This window comes from Lampetra planeri, chromosome 18 (genome assembly GCF_965212315.1).
Source record: "Lampetra planeri chromosome 18, kcLamPlan1.2.h2, whole genome shotgun sequence".
Lineage (NCBI taxonomy): Eukaryota > Metazoa > Chordata > Hyperoartia > Petromyzontiformes > Petromyzontidae > Lampetra > Lampetra planeri.
In genome coordinates this window covers 1,931,411-1,948,202 of record NC_136124.1, presented here as the reverse complement: position 1 = coordinate 1,948,202, position 16,792 = coordinate 1,931,411, and the positions used below count along the sequence as shown (strand labels likewise).

The following is a 16,792-nucleotide window of genomic DNA, read 5'->3' as shown; positions in this document are numbered from 1 at the left end:
CTCCAACTCAGACTTTGTAAATGAATGGATTTGTGACTGATACCATATGGAACGTGAATTGCATTTTTTTAAGATGAGGAAACAAACAAAAGGTTGAGTGAGAAATGGTCCTGTGGGTTTGTAGGGACAAGCCAGAAATGACTACTCACTTAGTCGCTCCTGCCAGCGTCCCACTTAAAGTATAATTAAACTCCTGCTGCAGCAGCACCATCCTCTGCCTTTTATTTTTCCAACATAATATTCTGACGGCTCTGCTAAGTGCATGGGCGTACACGTGGAGCTTGATGGCAAAGGACACCAGGGCAATGGTTAGCTTTGGAACTGTTTGCAAGGAAATAGCAACGGTGCTTTGGACATAGAAACCTGCAGGCACATACCACACAAGGGAAATTCTGGTCAGCAGTTGTTTGTTGTTTGTGCAATTTTGTTTGTTTGTTTGTGTTAGAAGGACGCCAAAAAAGCAAGAAAGATGTAATTGAATGCTTTTGCAATGACCTTTTGCTTGGCTCACTGAGGTGTAAATCGTCGTGAAATGCTGTAGCCTGAGATGCACAGCGGTGGAACCTGGAGCCGTAATTCACGGTGGAATCTTGCAGGCTACCAAACACCTCCTTCGTTTGTGATCACGCGGCCTTTTAAAGTTGATTAAATGTCCGGTCAATATAAAATATATGTTATCTTTAACTTCAGATCGTATTTGAAGAGTACTATTCGAGTGTTGAGGCCTTACTTTAGATTCGACCAGCTCTTGAGCAGTTAATTTAACACCAAACTCTATAGAATGTTTCTTTAATCTAATTACGTATTATTTGAAGCAGAAATCTTAAGACGTAAAGCATAACTCATAACCAGACGACATTGATCGATTATCCTTGCTGCGATGTAGATTTATGAGACACGAGCAGCCCACAAAAATGGAAGCTGTCAATGTTTGACAGAGTCTCACGGCGCCTCTCTGTTTGTGTGTGAATCTCACAACACTCCCCCGACTCTCTCCCACGCTGCCCTTGTTCTCATCCCCACCTCAACCCCCTCCAAACCTTCTCCCCACGCCCGCACACCCACTGATCTCGCTTCCCTCAGGGATGACGGGCAGCCCGAATGCTTCGGATCGACAAGAATGTACAGGACCTGCAACGTGCAGGTGAGGTTTAGTTATTGCAACGACAAGGGGAGTGTGACACGTGACCTGCTCGCATCCGATCAATGGACATAACGTTACGTTTAAATAATTGTTTTTTTACCCTTTTATCTGGCAACAAAACTGACACCTTTTTTTACAAGGAGTCATGTTTGCATAGACCACAATACCTGCAGTCATAATGCAAACAAAAAACACAACTCTGATAATGTATGCACTGTCCTTGAAGTTGATTGGTCCACACCCAAGACAGCTTTCCTTAGAGCCTAGTCTCACATGGTGTTGGACCAGATGACGCCAAAAGGCGCACCACCAGAGTTATGTTTTTTGTTTGCATTCCGACTGCAGGTATTGTGGTCTATGCAAACATGACTCCTTGTAAAAAGGTGTCAGTTTTGTTGCCAGATAAAAGGGTAAAAAAACAATTATCATATTTTTTACTGGCAAATGAGGTTCCAATGGTGTTACGTTTAAACTTTCCTTTAAACGTTTGCTATTACGTTTTTGTTTAAACCCAACTATAGCTGCAAAGATAGTGCTTGCAGATTCGTAACAAGTAACACGTGATCGTAACATTTTGGGAAATTCCACATTCCTACGCCGGGGGTAAGTCTTTGCACTGGACAGCCACGATCGACTTTCCCACGAAGTGGTACTCATTTTATCGACCCCAGAGGGAAAGCAGAGCAGAGTCGACGCCTGATCTGGATTTGAACTCGAAACCTTATTATCTTCAGATGTGCGGTCTATCATTGTGCAACCTGGCAAGGATCAGATACAATAAATAAGCTAATAATAACCATTTACAGACCTTTGTTAATCCGCTCCTGGATCAAGGGCCCTCGACAGCATGCTGGTCACTGGAGTTGTTTGACCGTACTTCACCATGTTGGCCAGTTTTGTGCTGCGTACCGGTTCAGATATCATTCGTCGACCCTGACGTTAGTTGTAGCCGGGAATCGAAACTCAGGTCATCGGACTCATAGCCACAGTGCGAAACCCACTGCGCCATCGGTCCATCCTCTGCTGAGCTACAGTTTCAGATTGTAATAAAGCATGCAACAATATGAGCACGACGCTTCGTTCAAGGTGGTAACGTGACGTTGTTTGATAGAAGGTCAGCGCCTCTAAATGTTGAACAAAAAAAATATTGTTAGAAGCTTAGTATTACACAGTGTGTTCTTACCACATGCGAATTATACTCGCGAAACACATATTTTGTGGCTTGGCATTCGTACTCAATTTCCATTGCCACTCACATGTTTATCTGTGCAGCAACCGAGTTAAGGTGGTCACATTTACGTGCTGCAGTGAATTCCAATGTCAATGGAGAATTTTATAATTACTGAAACATACCGAAAGCATATGGTTCAGTTTGTCGACTGCCCAACCTGTTTTACCTGAGGCTATAACTGAAATACAGTGCGCGTGCAGTTGTACGCTGCGTGCACCACTCTCCCTTTCGAAGAGTTATTCAAGTTTGACCAATGCTTATCGACAGAGTTTCTGGCGGATTAAAATATCGCGTGGATTAAATACAAAGCAGCTCATCGTCTCACACGTCAGGCCCAAGCAGTCGGTGTGTCTTCATGCAGGCAGTAGCGCCTCCAAAGAAAACGTTTGCATCGTGTGTGTAGAGGACAGGATGATTTTGAACAAAAATATCGCAGCAGCTAAATCTTTGCAGCGGGAATGGTGCAGTGCAATGGCTGCCAACACAAACAATATAGTGCCAATTAATAGTTATAATGGTAACGCCATTGATCCAGGAAATCCTAGCAATCAATTATTCACGTAGTAATAATAATGCTAATTATTGACCCAGTCTCAGGAGGGTGCTGCTTTGGGATGTTTGGGCAATTACATTGTGAGAGACAAACTATGTAAACGAAAATATTTTTATTTTACCAGGTAAGGTGCACTGAGCGACACAGCTCTTTTTCAGAAGCCACGTGGCCACAAATGATAGCTCAACGAAGTGGCTTATCACGTGGAAATTTATATCAGCCAAATACTCTAAACGCATGTTTCTAAATGTGGAGAGGTAAACCAGATGACCACGGGGACAACACGCAAACTCCAAATATACAGCAAGCGTCAGGGTGGGAATCGAACCCACGTTCTCCTGTGTACCAGGCGAGGTAGTTAACATCTTGTCACCGTGCCCACCCGAGGAAGCAGGGAAATCTCACGCCCATGAGGAGTAACACTCAACGCTGCCATCTGCTGGCTACCTCGCAACCCCATGTCTACAACAACCACAAGCCCCGGTTGCCACCCACCAAAGTACTACTCGCCAGGCTCAAAACCGGCTCAGCTTCTGAGATCCAATGAAGTCGGGCACATTCGGGGGGTGATTTGGCCGCGCGTCAATCAACCGCAGATGCAGCGCACCCGCGTGCATTTATTAAACACTCACTGTGGGTAATTTACGCAGCGGCGTACGTGTGGCTTGCGTGAACCTCTCGTGTCGACGATCGATCCCGCAAGGGGAGAGCACGAGACGAGGAAGCATGCATCTTTCAGTTTCTCATCACACTCGCCCAGTTGTTGAAAATGAGAATTTAAGCACATCCCGGACCTGCCGTGCGACTGCTGAAGTGCCGTTGAATAATGAATGCGGGTGTAAGGGGAACAATAGAACATCACAGGGACAGCCAGGAACAACGAACTATGATCCAGCCTGTGCCGTCCAGAGGATCTCTTGAAAAGGCCCACTCATTGTGCCTCTTCTCTCTGAAGTGTCCCTCCGTGTTCCCTGCACGTGCACCTGCCCCTCTCATTACCATGTTATCCCCCCCCCCCCCCCCCCACATACAATGTTTGCACGTTACATGTTGTGCTTTGGCCCATTGTGCACGAATACGCTTCCTTTAAAGCAGAATAAAATTTGAATTTTTATGACACGTAGATGCAATTGCATTTCAAAACAATGAACAAAACGGGGTGATGTTTGTATCACTGAGGAAAAGGCACGTAATTATCAGCTGCTTATGTTTCTGTTTTAAGAGAAGAGAGGGTGGTTGCACTGCTTTGCAAGAAGTCCGAATGGATAACTTCGTCACATTTCTCGATGCCGACAGCACAATATGGATGCAATTGGGGGGGGGGGGAATACAATTCAGAAGTCATAACCAGAGGGAGAGAGAAAGGTCTTGAGGCTAGACCTGAAGAGGAGCAGGAAGTCGACAGCGCAGATGACTTTGGGGAGGAAGTTCCAGACAGTAGAGGAGTGACCTCCAAACAAGCGGTGGTTGATGGCGAGAGGGGAAGGGGAATGGGATGGTGTTCATGATGCCACGTTGGGTGGTGAAAGAGCAGCCGTGAACGTCTCTCTGTGTCCCGCAGGCATGCCCCGAGGGCTCCCGTCCGTTCCGCACCGTGCAGTGCTCCGAGTTTGACGAGGTTCCATTCGAAGGGCGAACGTACAAGTGGGTGCCCTACCACGGAGGTTGGTCTCCCACTTACCCACACCCGCGCACACAAACGCTACGTACACAGCAAGAGAGGCAGATGAATGTAGTTCAGCCCCACCCCAACCCCCTGCAAGCGATTCGATTATCACGATTATATTCTTGGTTCTTTCGGTAAAGTCACGTAAAAGGGAAATCCACACCTGATTATGATTGCTTGTGTTGCGTCGAAACGTCGTGAAAATTTGTATTGTTATATATTTATATTATTTCCCTTCTACGTGACTTTACCGAAAGAACCAAGAATATGAATTCCTGCAGTCACGAAAGCTTTAAATCAAAATTTATCACGATTATGTTTCGTTTAAAGATATTATTTTATACACATGTGGTGTTGTTGCTCTGCAGACCGGAAGGTCGATGATCGGTCGTCGCGTTGATAGCATTCGTGGTAATTTATCACTTTGCAGAATGGGCCGCGTGAAGGCTGCTGCCATCTGCCACTCCACTTTGACACTGCCCCTTCTACCACATCCGTGGATATAACCTCACGACGAGCCATTACCACCCGACATATTGCTTGGCCGTATGCGTGTGATATATATGGTAAATGTATCAGCTATAAGTGGCTGCAGGTGTCGCATAGAACCATGGCATGCCACATTAAAAAAAGTTACAGCCTTGTGTCAATGCCACACAGGATGATGACCTGTTGCTGCGTTAGGCATAGGGATTGATGTTAGCCGTGACCTGGAATTGAACTCTGGTCACCAGATTCATAGCACATTAATGATAATTTCTGTGCCGTTGAGCCAATCCATGTCTGACACGGCGTGGGGAGGACATCATCAAGTTGTAGATTGGCAAAGGACTGTAAATGATTATTATAGTACACAAGAAGACGTAACTAGAGGTTGCATAAGTTTTATACGATATTACATACGATACATTGAAAATGTAAACTACTTTAGCATTGCCCTTTCAAACAAAACCCCAAGTATGCTAATTAATTCATGCAATCACAACAGTGGCACGGGTTGCCGAACGCCAACATATTTGTGTTTAAATGGCACAAGGAGCTAAAGATCAACCCAAATCGAGGAACATTGGCTCTCCAATCAAACAATTCTGAGTTGAGCGCTATTCAGCTGTTGGCAATGCCTTGTTCAATCTACTGTTCTCGAACAAACGTGGCTCATTGTTACATAATGCAAAAGCCCCAGCTCTTCCACCACCAGTTGTGCCAATCATTAGATTTGTATAAAAACTATGAGCTTAAGTAATTTCCACATGCTCACAGGAACTATATTATTATTAGTAATAAGTGTTTTTCTATCGCTGAACCTATCGACTGGACATCTGTGAAAACGAGCATTATAGCTCATCGGATTCCTCCAGTATAAATACTGATTCTGACCTCAAGTAATTGACCACAGCTTAGAGGCACCGAGATGGAAAAATACAAACACCTGCCTGACACCTCTTCTGAGCCATTCCTGCCAATCTGATGAGTGGCCCACTGCCCACTACACCTACAGCAGACAGTACGCACCATTGAGGATTCACATGAATGTGTAGTCCCAAACATTCTCCATCCAGACCATGACATTCAAATTGTTTGTGTATTTTCTATGTTATTCCAATTCAGCACTCTGCATCATGTCATGAGATGCAGTGCCCATGTGGAACTCTCGTGGAGCAGAGCAAGCCCCATGTGTCACACAACAACCCGCAGATGCAGATATCATAAAACAAATTTTGAGATTCGTTCATGTTTTTTTTTATCCGCACTCAGAAGTAATGCACTTCCTTCTATATCCTGCAACAGAAAATGTTCATCACATCACAGTAAAACTGATGTTTTATTGTAACAGATTTTGAATTTTGCTAAATAGAGTGAAAAACCAAACTGAATGTTATTACTTCATTTGTAGTCATCGGTGATTGAGGCTGCGACGAACGACTCCCCACACTTAATAACCTGGACTCAAACCCTGAATCTCAGCGGCGCTGTGACTCCCTGAGCCACCTGGCCAGCTCCATATAAGAACTTTTAACGAAAAACAAACCGGCGAGCCCAGGTGATCGATGGCTCAATGCCACTCACGTCCATTTGTGTCCGTTCCTCCCGCAGGGACCAACCGCTGTGAGCTGAACTGCATGCCCAAGGGGGAGAATTTCTACTTCCGTCACGCATCGGCGGTGATCGACGGCACGCCGTGCGAGCTGGGAAAGTCAGACAAGTGCGTCGAGGGCATCTGCATGGTGAGAGCAAAGCCAGGCCTGAGCCACACACCTCGTGTTGCACTCCCAAAGCCAGGCCCGAGCCATTAACCTCGTGTTGCACTCCCAAAGCCCGATTCACTCGTTGCATGGAAGGCAGGGTTCTGTTGGCGTTTGACCAGATAGTACGAAAGTTATTAGATACATCGAAAATGCGGTGATTTGACTGTATTAACGTTAGAGAGGAATACAGTGGAAGAGATTACGGGATTAATTCAAAGAGCTCGGAGGCCACTTCTGAATAAGAACGCTTAAGGAAAGGAAGGAAGGAAAGGAAGGTATGGTAGAACAGGGAGGGCAGGAGGGGGGGCTTTTGCCAGTAGTGGAATGGTACAGGCTGATCACGAAACAAACACAACAGCATCAAGACCTCGGTGCGCCACACAGCAAGAACGCGACAGCTAATTCAGGCAGCAAGTCAGGAAACTGAACGCTGCAGCTTCAAATATGAATTCAGAAACCGTTGCGAACTAAATACCGCATGAATATTTTAAAATGCCAAACGTCCAAAGTACCTCAGTTCCTTTCCCACATCCCATTTCCCACTCATCTAAAAATCTCAGTCATGTTTTAAGTGCGCGAGATGCAAGGTGCATTTGCCATGAAGTTGCAGCCATAATGATATGAGCATAATAATGAACTCAGTTTTATAAAGCGCCTTTCAAATTATGATTAGCTCAGTCTAGACACAGCAAAGACGTTACCTGATGCCCTTGACTGCAGGGTGCGCTATCAGTTTCATCTTTCATTTTTGTGAGATAAATAATATATTCTTAAAATACCGGTTCCACTATATTGTCTTCTTTTTCTTTACCTAATGTCACGTTGTGTGACCTTGAAGTTGATGATAACCGTGCATTACTGTAGATCCACAATGCATTAAGAGGAGCCTCAGGGGTGGGGGTGGAGGGGAGGGGGCATGGAGGGGGAGGGGGGGTTTTGATCATTTGAGTTGTCCGCGAATTGTTTGCTGCACACGCGCAGGCGTGGAACGGTGGTAACGCATCGTGGGGCTGGCGGCTGTAAAAATAAGCCGACGAAGCTCGTGGTCAAACGGGCTCTGCCCCGTGCTGCCCACAGCGGAGATCTCGTGTGTGCAGGTCCCTAAAGCGTCAGGGCCTGGTAGACAACGGAATGAAAACGAACGTGAAACCACCGGGCGCTGCCGCTTCAATCAGCCGCTCCCGCTTGGCTCGTTTCATATACAAACATTTGTCAAAACTCCGATCGCTCTTCAGCATTTAGGTCTTGCCGATAAACCAAACCGATTGGCATATTTGCCGATGACGTGACAACTTGATTTGATTGGCTCTATCGGGTGGTCTGCAGGGTTATAGAGTAAAAAACATGACATCACACATTCCACGGCGATATAAACCACAAAGAAGCGAATAACAAATCCTTCTGCGTGTGCAGCGAGTCGGCTGCGACGGGGAGCTGGAGTCGGACCGTGCAGAGGACAAGTGCCGCGTGTGTGGAGGCGACGGCAGGACCTGCTACCCGGTCTCGGGCGTGTTCACAAAGTCCCAGCTGCCTCTCGGTGTGCGCTGGGTCATTCCCATGCGGAAAGCTGTACCGGGGAAAACTGTGTCACTTATAATTCGATTGAAAGCTTTCTTGACTGCATGGATTCATATTCTTGGTTCTTTCGGTAAAGTCACGTAGAAGGGAAATAATAAAATAATAAAAGTAAAACATAATAAGATAAAATTCTCACGACGTTTCGGCCACAACGCAAGCAGGCGTCCTCAGGTGAAGAACAGGGCTGTCGGAAAGACAGCGTCCTAAGGACGAAACGTCGTGAAAATGTAATCTTATTAGGTTTTAGTTTTATTATTTTATTATTTCCCTTCTACGTGACTTTACCGAAAGAACCAAGAATATGTGTCACGATTGAAGTAACGGGCCCGTTGCTGGGCGCGGTTCATTTGCACCGTTTATTAATTATTTTGCATCGGTTTTATTCCTTCCAATATGCATCACAGTGTTCCAACAATGTTGCTTTTAGGCAATGGCTGCAATCCGCTGGTCCCCTGGCTGGGTGAGAATCAGTGGCGTGCCGATCGAGTGTGCAGGCACCAGTGCAGCTGCATCAGTTCCCATGAGCCGGAAGGGCCCAGGCAACAGGCTACGAAGAGGGGAAGGAGGGGGGGAGGGCAAACAGACAGGAGAGGGGGCCCATCTCATTCCTTAAAGCAGGGGCCCATGTTACACCACCGATGAGATCGCAGCTCTGACATTACACTGGCAGTGTGTAACAAACTGAACGCTGCACAAATGCCCGATTGATCTTGTCAGTTAGGGTCCGCGTGAAGGTACAAATATGTCCGCTGCGATTGTGTGCTTACAGGCTACAGCCACGTGGTGCTCGTCCCAGCGGGAGCCACAAGCATCCTCATAAAAGAGATGATTCCGAGCAGGAATTTCCTCGGTAACTTTTCCTCTGGTGCACTGATCGCAACATGAGAATACATCTATCATGGCAACTGTGTTCATACGGAATTGATTGGCACGGTCGGCTATGTAGTGTGCAAAGAAGTTCAACATACGTATTGATGACATTTGTAGACTCACAAAAACATCAATTTGCGTGTCGTTCGTATTCACTGATGTACATGTACAACCTATTTTGGGTGTTTTATCAGATATAACCTGACTGGTCAGTCCAGGTTTGTAAAGGGGAGGGGAGAAAGGCCCAGTGCTGTTTAAAACTTTACTAGGCACTGATGTTGTCCATGGCCTGGAATCGAAATCAGGTGTCTGGTTCGCAGTCCTGCACCAACCTGCACCGCCAAAACCCCATACGTCCACGTAAAGCCCTCTTTGTCAATCCACTGCTGCATCAGGGACTGCCACCAACATCACGTGGGCCGTGCATCGTTATTTGATCTTACTTCGCTAAGTTGGTCAGTGCGGGTTGGTGAGGATGGGGAGCGTAGAAATATGCAATGGAAATTAGCCTTCGTTTCCATCATTAGATAGCGCATGCAAAGTGAACATCAATTGGCGTTCATATAAAAAAACCCGTCATTTTTCTTCTTGGTTCTTTCGGTAAAGTCACGTAGAAGGGAAATAATAAAATAATACAAATAAAACATCATAAAATAATTCTCACGACGTTTCGGCGACAACGCAAGCAGCCGTCGTCAGGTGGAGAGCAGGTCTGTCCCCGTCATTGCGAATGCCACTCATGGGTGTTTGAACCCATTACGTCCCGAGGTGGGTGGTTGTGCCGGTGTTTTTTTTGTTGTTGCCACATGTCCACGTGAGAACCATTGAGCGGGGGCTGCTCAGATAAAGCCTCAAGGCAGACTGCGTGTAACATGAGCATGGCCTTTGCGACGTGAGACGTCTCTCCTGTCTAACTTATTAGCGACAGCTCGAACCTGCTCACCGCTTGCTGCAGACTAAAATAAATTAATAAATCTGTAAATTAGTGCCTGGGTTTGATATCTTGTGATTATCTCTGAGATTATATGACATAGCAATACCCTTTGCGGCAGAGCATGTTTGATAGGCTAATTGTTTCAGACACTAAGGAAGGTCCTGTTGGGTGCTGCTAAGAAGTTATTCATAACTAGATGGGGTTGTGCTTTTCTGTAGGCTGGGATATCAGTAATTTTAAAAAAACATTAGTAATTAGACAGACAAATGCCTCCAATGTCCCGAATGTTTTATACTACTAATGCACACCGACTGCCAAAAGCCGTAGTTGCATGGTTGCTGGGTACGTACTAAAACATCCCATGATGTGAACAGCACATGCGGAGCGACATAAGAAACATCAACAAGAGAGACGTCGCTTTGGGCTCAGTGAACAGTGGCAGAAAACACGGCGCACAACCATCTCAAGCCACCTCATTACACAAATACAACCCCTCAGCTATGCACACAAAATATTAATAGACATAAGAGTGTTGTGATTATGAAACAATAAATAGTGAAGAATCGTCTAGATTGTAAACTAATTTCTTGAGAACTGCTTTTAGTGTTTCGTTTGTTGTCCTTCCCCCGTGCCTGCGATTAGCACGGTTGGCTACTTACGGTGCGAAAGAGGTTCAACGTACAACAGACACATACAAGACCTGGATTAGTCACCCTTTGTGGCAGAAGGAATTTCCGAGTTTCGAGTTGATTTTATTTAGCCGGGTGACAACTCAGGAAGCCAGAGGACTTAGTCTCATCGGCAAGAGTGACTTGGTTCAAAAGTACAGCTGTAACGTTTTTTATGCTTCGATATGAACATTTTATTTATTTGTTTATACGGGCTAATATTACATTTTTTCCATAATTGTGACTTTTAGTGACGTTTAATTACTTAACGATTTATTGAGTTTAGTTTTTTTAGTTTTCTACACTGATAAATGTTGCACCATAATTATTTAAACCGTTGCACGACGACGATGACGACGATGACGACGACGACGATATCTTCCTCGACCAGCCGCCCGCAAAGTTGATGAGGACGATGCCGCTGCCGACGACGACGACGTTATTGACGTCGTCGTCGTTGTTGTTGTTGAATAACCGAGTGGCTCTGTGTCGGTGCCAGCGGTGCGCACTCTGCGAGGCGAGTACCACCTGAACGGGGACTGGACGGTCGACTACGCGCAGACGTTCACCGTGGCCGGCACGACGGTGGAGTACGACCGCAGCGAGGGCAGCCACCGCTGGGCGCAGAGCGTGCACGCCAGCGGCCCCACCAGCGAGCCGCTGCTCGTCGAGGTGCAGAGCACGTGGTGCTCCTCACCAGAGCCCGACACCAACACAGCCGCCGTTCGCCGCTAAGTGGCGGTGACGACACCACGTGCCAGGCCGGGTGCACTTTGAGGCCACGTGAAGCGTCGAAGGCTCGCTGGCAGGAGGTCGCGGGGCAGACCCAGGTGTCATGGGTTGGCTGACTGAGATGACTGGTAGATGTACCAGCTGTACTCCCCAACTGTGCCAACTGTCCAGAGCCCCCACACACATACCAACACACACCGGGACATCGAAGACGAAAGATCTCCTTCTGTATAGACGGACAAAGACAGTCACCGCAATCGCACGCATTCACATGCGATTCTGCGGCCGTCTGGAACGCTCTTACTTCCGATATTAGGAAGCCATTGGAGCAATGCACTTTTAAATCATCGACATTGAAAATAATTTCTTGAGAACTGCTTTCTGTGTACAGTTTGTTGCCCTTCCCCTGCACCTCCAATTTTCACAGTTGTCTATGTACGGTGCTAAAGAAGTTCAACATACATACAACAGACTTTTGGTGCAAGTGCTGTTAGCAACCATCTATGAAAGTTGGCACTGTACATGCAGTGGACGGGTGGGCAGCATCTCGCCTGACCGTCTTTGTCTCTCCAGTGCTAATGTTTACACAGCACATTGGCTATTCATTTTAGGCTGAGTCGACCCAGCGGAGGCTGCTCCATCACACACTCGCACAGAGAAGTACACACAGCCTGATCAAAGACACACACAGGTGGACTCGACAGACACGCGCACACACACACAGACCTACAGAGACACACACAACCTGGCCAAAGAGACGCACACGGCTGGACCTGACATGCGCACACACAGCTAGACATCGTGCACACATACATGCACACATGCACACACTCGCACACAGCAGGACTTCACACACACAAACACAGCTGCACCTCACACATTTGAGCAAACACACTGCTGGACTTAGCACACGCACATACGCACAGCTGGACGTCAAGAACACACTCAGCTGGACCTCACGTACAAAAACACACGTGTACATCGAAGACAAAGACCAAGATCCCCTCATATAGCATTGAAGAGACTATTGGGGCAGGTTCTGTTCGCGAGCACCTATCAAGGCTGACACGCCGCACAAGGGGGTGGTGTCACCAGCATTGATGTTTACACACACTGCGCCAGGTACTCATTTAAGGCTGAGTTGACCTAGGGGAGGCCTAGAACCAATTCAGATGGCCAGGAATCAAACGAAGTGGCAAGGTTCATAGCGCAGCGCGCTAACCACCACAAGGACACGGATCTCCACCACACGCGCGCGCGCACACACACACAGCAAACTTGTCAACCTAGCTCACGTACAAAAGCGTGCGTCACATTTTTGAGACGTAACGCCTCTTTCATCACCACCGTGTGCAAACGTCCATATCCATTCTCACCCCTTGTCTCATCGAATGTACCATTTTTCCCACTGATGAAAAATGACAGCGTTACGTGGCATCAACTAGGGAAAGCCCTGTGACCCGTGCCATCCTCTCACAGCTGATCAGCCAGGAGGAAAACAAGGGCATCCACTACGAGTATTTCATGCCCGCGAAACGCAATCGTGCCCAGCTCGGTTACGGATGGAGCCACGGGTCGTGGGGCCCCTGCGGCAAGGAGTGCAGCGGAGGTGACGCGTCTCACGCACAGCACGGCACTGCCGCACCACCAACTCGAAATGTACTCGCACATATATACAGTAAAACCTTGGATTGCGAGTAACTTGGTCTGCGAGTGTTTTGCAAGACGAGCAAATTTTTAAAATAAATATTAATTTGATAAACGAGCGAGGTCTTGCAATACGAGCAGCACGTGTATTCGCTTTGTCTGCCGAGCGTCACGTGATCACAACTGATATACGAGTGCTTTGATATACGAGTGCTTTGATATACGAGTGCTTTGGATTACAAACACGTTTCCGGAACGAATTGTGCTCGCAATCCAAGGTTTTACTGTATACACAACACGGCATGCACGCACATGCATATATACATACAACACGGAATGTACATACGTACATACAGCATGGGCAGCCCCACATACGACACGAATTAAAAAGGGGGGACAGCGTTTTTGTCTTTGAACGTCCCAGCGTGCTTTCTCTTGGGGCTGCCAGGGTTTCAGACGCGGACGGTCTACTGCTCGTCGGATAATGAGGTCCTGCCAGACGCATACTGCGCGGGGGACATCAGGCCGGCCAGCAACCGCTCCTGCAATACTGACCCCTGCCCCGCTGTCATCCGGTGAGCCACCTTGTACTCCCCAAATAAGTCCATGACACATGACAGGGAGAGGCGGAGGCTGGGCAGTGGGAGAAGTCCTGCATTGTCACAGCTCTGATATGAAACGGAATATCACAATAACAAAAAAACTAAAAGTCATCTTTTTTTTTAAGTCGAAGTGTATTTTTGTTTTGCTCAAGCAGGCAAACGGTGGTGGTTGTTCATCTTTAGTTGGTGGTCTGGTCCCAGTGGTGACAATGCCACATTCCCATGGCCAGGGCCAGTCTTTTACACAGGACAACTTCTGTTCATTGACTTTACACGAAATGTCATGAAAGGACAAAAAAGCAGAACTCTACTCTGAGCCTTGTACAATATCAATACCAAATGTTTTAGTCCCAACGGCAAATTTGGCTTTCCAGACCCGCATTATCCTGCGGCATTTATTTCAGCAAACAAATTCTGGGCCAGTTTGAACATTTTGCGTCTCATCAGCAGTCAGACTAGTTAACAAAATGTAAATGTAGCTGGAGTAATTGTATGAACCCCAGCAGGACGATAGACTGAGCCAACTACAACACCAGAGTTGAACCCGCAATAAAATGTACGTCAATGTTTTTTTATGTTTTCGTCCATTGGGGGCTTCATGAATGTAGGCGTCGCTAACTGAACCGAATAATCCCGTGGCATGTACGACTTTGCAGTTGGGGGTGTCCGTCAGAGAAGGCTGCTGCTACTGCTTCTGTACCGAATTCTTCCGAATCGCACCCACCCACTGCCGTGCTGGGTCGTTCATCGTGCTCTCTGCTCTTGTGACAACTGCAATCCGTTTACGACGAATGTTTTTTCTTGCTCGCACACGACTAAAAGGCTCGCATTCAAGTATAGACCTGTGGAGGGGCACAGGCCACACATTGCCCCGTGGATGGACTACAGGTAACAGACACACACACATGGAGGTCACTCCCGATCACGTAAGTACGCATGCTTTAATAATGGTGGTGGAAAATTTCCCAAGCAGCTTGGAGGATATGCCGTGTACACGACTTGCCCAGAGCTCCGCAGGTTAAAATACTGATAAGTCCACGGCATCATATGCACCCTATTTTACCCAGGCACAATTGCTTGTTGGAAAAACGTATCATCCGCGAGTATCTGGATTAGAAAGAAACACATAATCTTGGCAAGTCATTCAATACACGTACCTCTGCACGTACTTCCTGTGTACTTAGATGCATGACACGGCATGCCCTGTCCATGCAGCTATGTATACGACGTGTAGTTTTAAGAATGCTTACACTGTGTGGATGCTGCCCGCGGTATAATTGTACACACGCTGGACTTGCAATGCAGAGGTCACTGGTTTGATCTCCTGTCAAGGCAGTTGAATCAGTAGAGCATGTTTCTTACATCTCCTGACCCACTTCTGTTCCACCAGAAGTTTAAATGGAAGAGTATCTAAAGGCACTATTCTAGAGCTCCCTCTAGTGGGGCACCTTCTGCCAGCAGTGGTATGAGCAAGGAATTGCAGGGCTGAACCTTTAACCATTACACTGCATGAGATAAAAAAAATACTTACAAATATTTTAAACAATAAAATGCAAATACACCAATATGAAGAATTTAATTGCATAACAGCTGGAAACGCTGGATAACATTAAACAATCCCCAGTTCGTCTCTGCAGTGTACACGTGTTGTACACATCAGACGATGATAGGGCACAACTGCAAAACCGGCGTGCCGCCATTCAGTCCTGCAATTCCCAAACCCGACTCGAGGGCTCCCACCCCTCATCAACCCTCTGTCGGTCACAACTAATCTCGTGAAAGACGAGTTCGTCCGAGGAGCGGTGGGACCTGTGTGGGGAGGGTGGGTGCAGGGTAGGGGAAGAGAGGTCCTGCTGGCGCGTGGGGGTGAGTGATTGGGAAGCTCTCACCTCCGGGGGGCCTCTGCATGTCAGGGCACGGGGGGGAGACTCCATGAGTGGCGGCTCCTGGCAGCCCCGTCTTGGTCACGGCTCCTGGCAGAGCGCCGAGCCCCATCGGCCGTGGAAATTCATCCGCGGGCAATTTCCACCGCGTCCGTTGGGTTTTGTGCTGCGGTGCGATTGCTGCTCGCGGGGCGATCAGTGGAGCCGCTAAGCCCACTCAAGCCGCAAGCCAATCTTACGGCGTTTTTGGGTTTGTGGGCCACAAGCAGCTAAGAGAGTGCAATTATAAGATGGTGTTTAAACCCGCATGCGTGCCTGCTAAGATGTTTGTTAATTGATAATTGGTTTTTTACCCTTTGATTGATCAACACCCGAGACAGCTTTCCTTAGAGCCTAGTCTCACATGGTGTTGGACCAGATGACGCCAAAAGGCGCACAACTCAAAGACAATGAACCATCAGAGTATGAGAGCTCGGGGTAAGCATTTATACCATCAACTTCAAGGACAGTGCATACATTATCAGAGTTATGTTTTTTGTTTGCATTATGACTGCAGGTATTGTGGTCTATGCAAACATGACTCCTTGTAAAAAAGGTGTCAGTTTTGTTGCCAGATAAAAGGGTAATAAAACCAATAATCATATTTTTTACTGGCAAATGAGGTTCCAATAGTGTAAGATGTTTGTTGTTTGTCCCTTCCGGACTGGCTGCAGCTTAGCTCGTCCCGCTCTCATCTTATCTCAGCTGGTGGTGTTGATGCTAAGCATGTTTCATGAACCTTAGGAGGAATGTGATGGTGGTAGTGGTGTCGGAGGTGGCAATGGCAGACTTTGGGATAGGTGAATAAGTAACTTTGATATTAAGGTAAATCAATTAGTATACAGTTGTGTATAACATATCCTGCAGAATGACATTGTGCTACGTAGGGCGAGGTTAAATTAGAAGGCATGCCATGCCCTCCCTATCTAACCCCTGCCATTCAATGAATTGTAACAATCTGGGTTCATTTCAGTTGTTAGAATTTCAATCTCCGATTTG

At 47.0% G+C, this 16,792-nt stretch overlaps 1 protein-coding gene across 2 annotated transcripts in view; it reads left to right on the top strand.

The window, feature by feature from the left end:
* The window catches only part of LOC144723472 (papilin-like), a 58,594-nt gene that overhangs the window by 11,479 nt on the left and 30,323 nt on the right, over positions 1-16,792 (top strand). For both annotated transcript variants that reach the window (XM_078602256.1, XM_078602255.1), the window contains exons 4-12: positions 1,084-1,144; positions 4,490-4,592; positions 6,689-6,819; positions 8,254-8,377; positions 9,188-9,268; positions 11,390-11,562; positions 13,102-13,231; positions 13,718-13,844; positions 14,694-14,759. In XM_078602256.1, the coding sequence (XP_078458382.1) occupies positions 1,084-1,144; positions 4,490-4,592; positions 6,689-6,819; positions 8,254-8,377; positions 9,188-9,268; positions 11,390-11,562; positions 13,102-13,231; positions 13,718-13,844; positions 14,694-14,759 (996 nt within the window). The remainder of the gene's footprint in view (positions 1-1,083; positions 1,145-4,489; positions 4,593-6,688; positions 6,820-8,253; positions 8,378-9,187; positions 9,269-11,389; positions 11,563-13,101; positions 13,232-13,717; positions 13,845-14,693; positions 14,760-16,792) is intronic.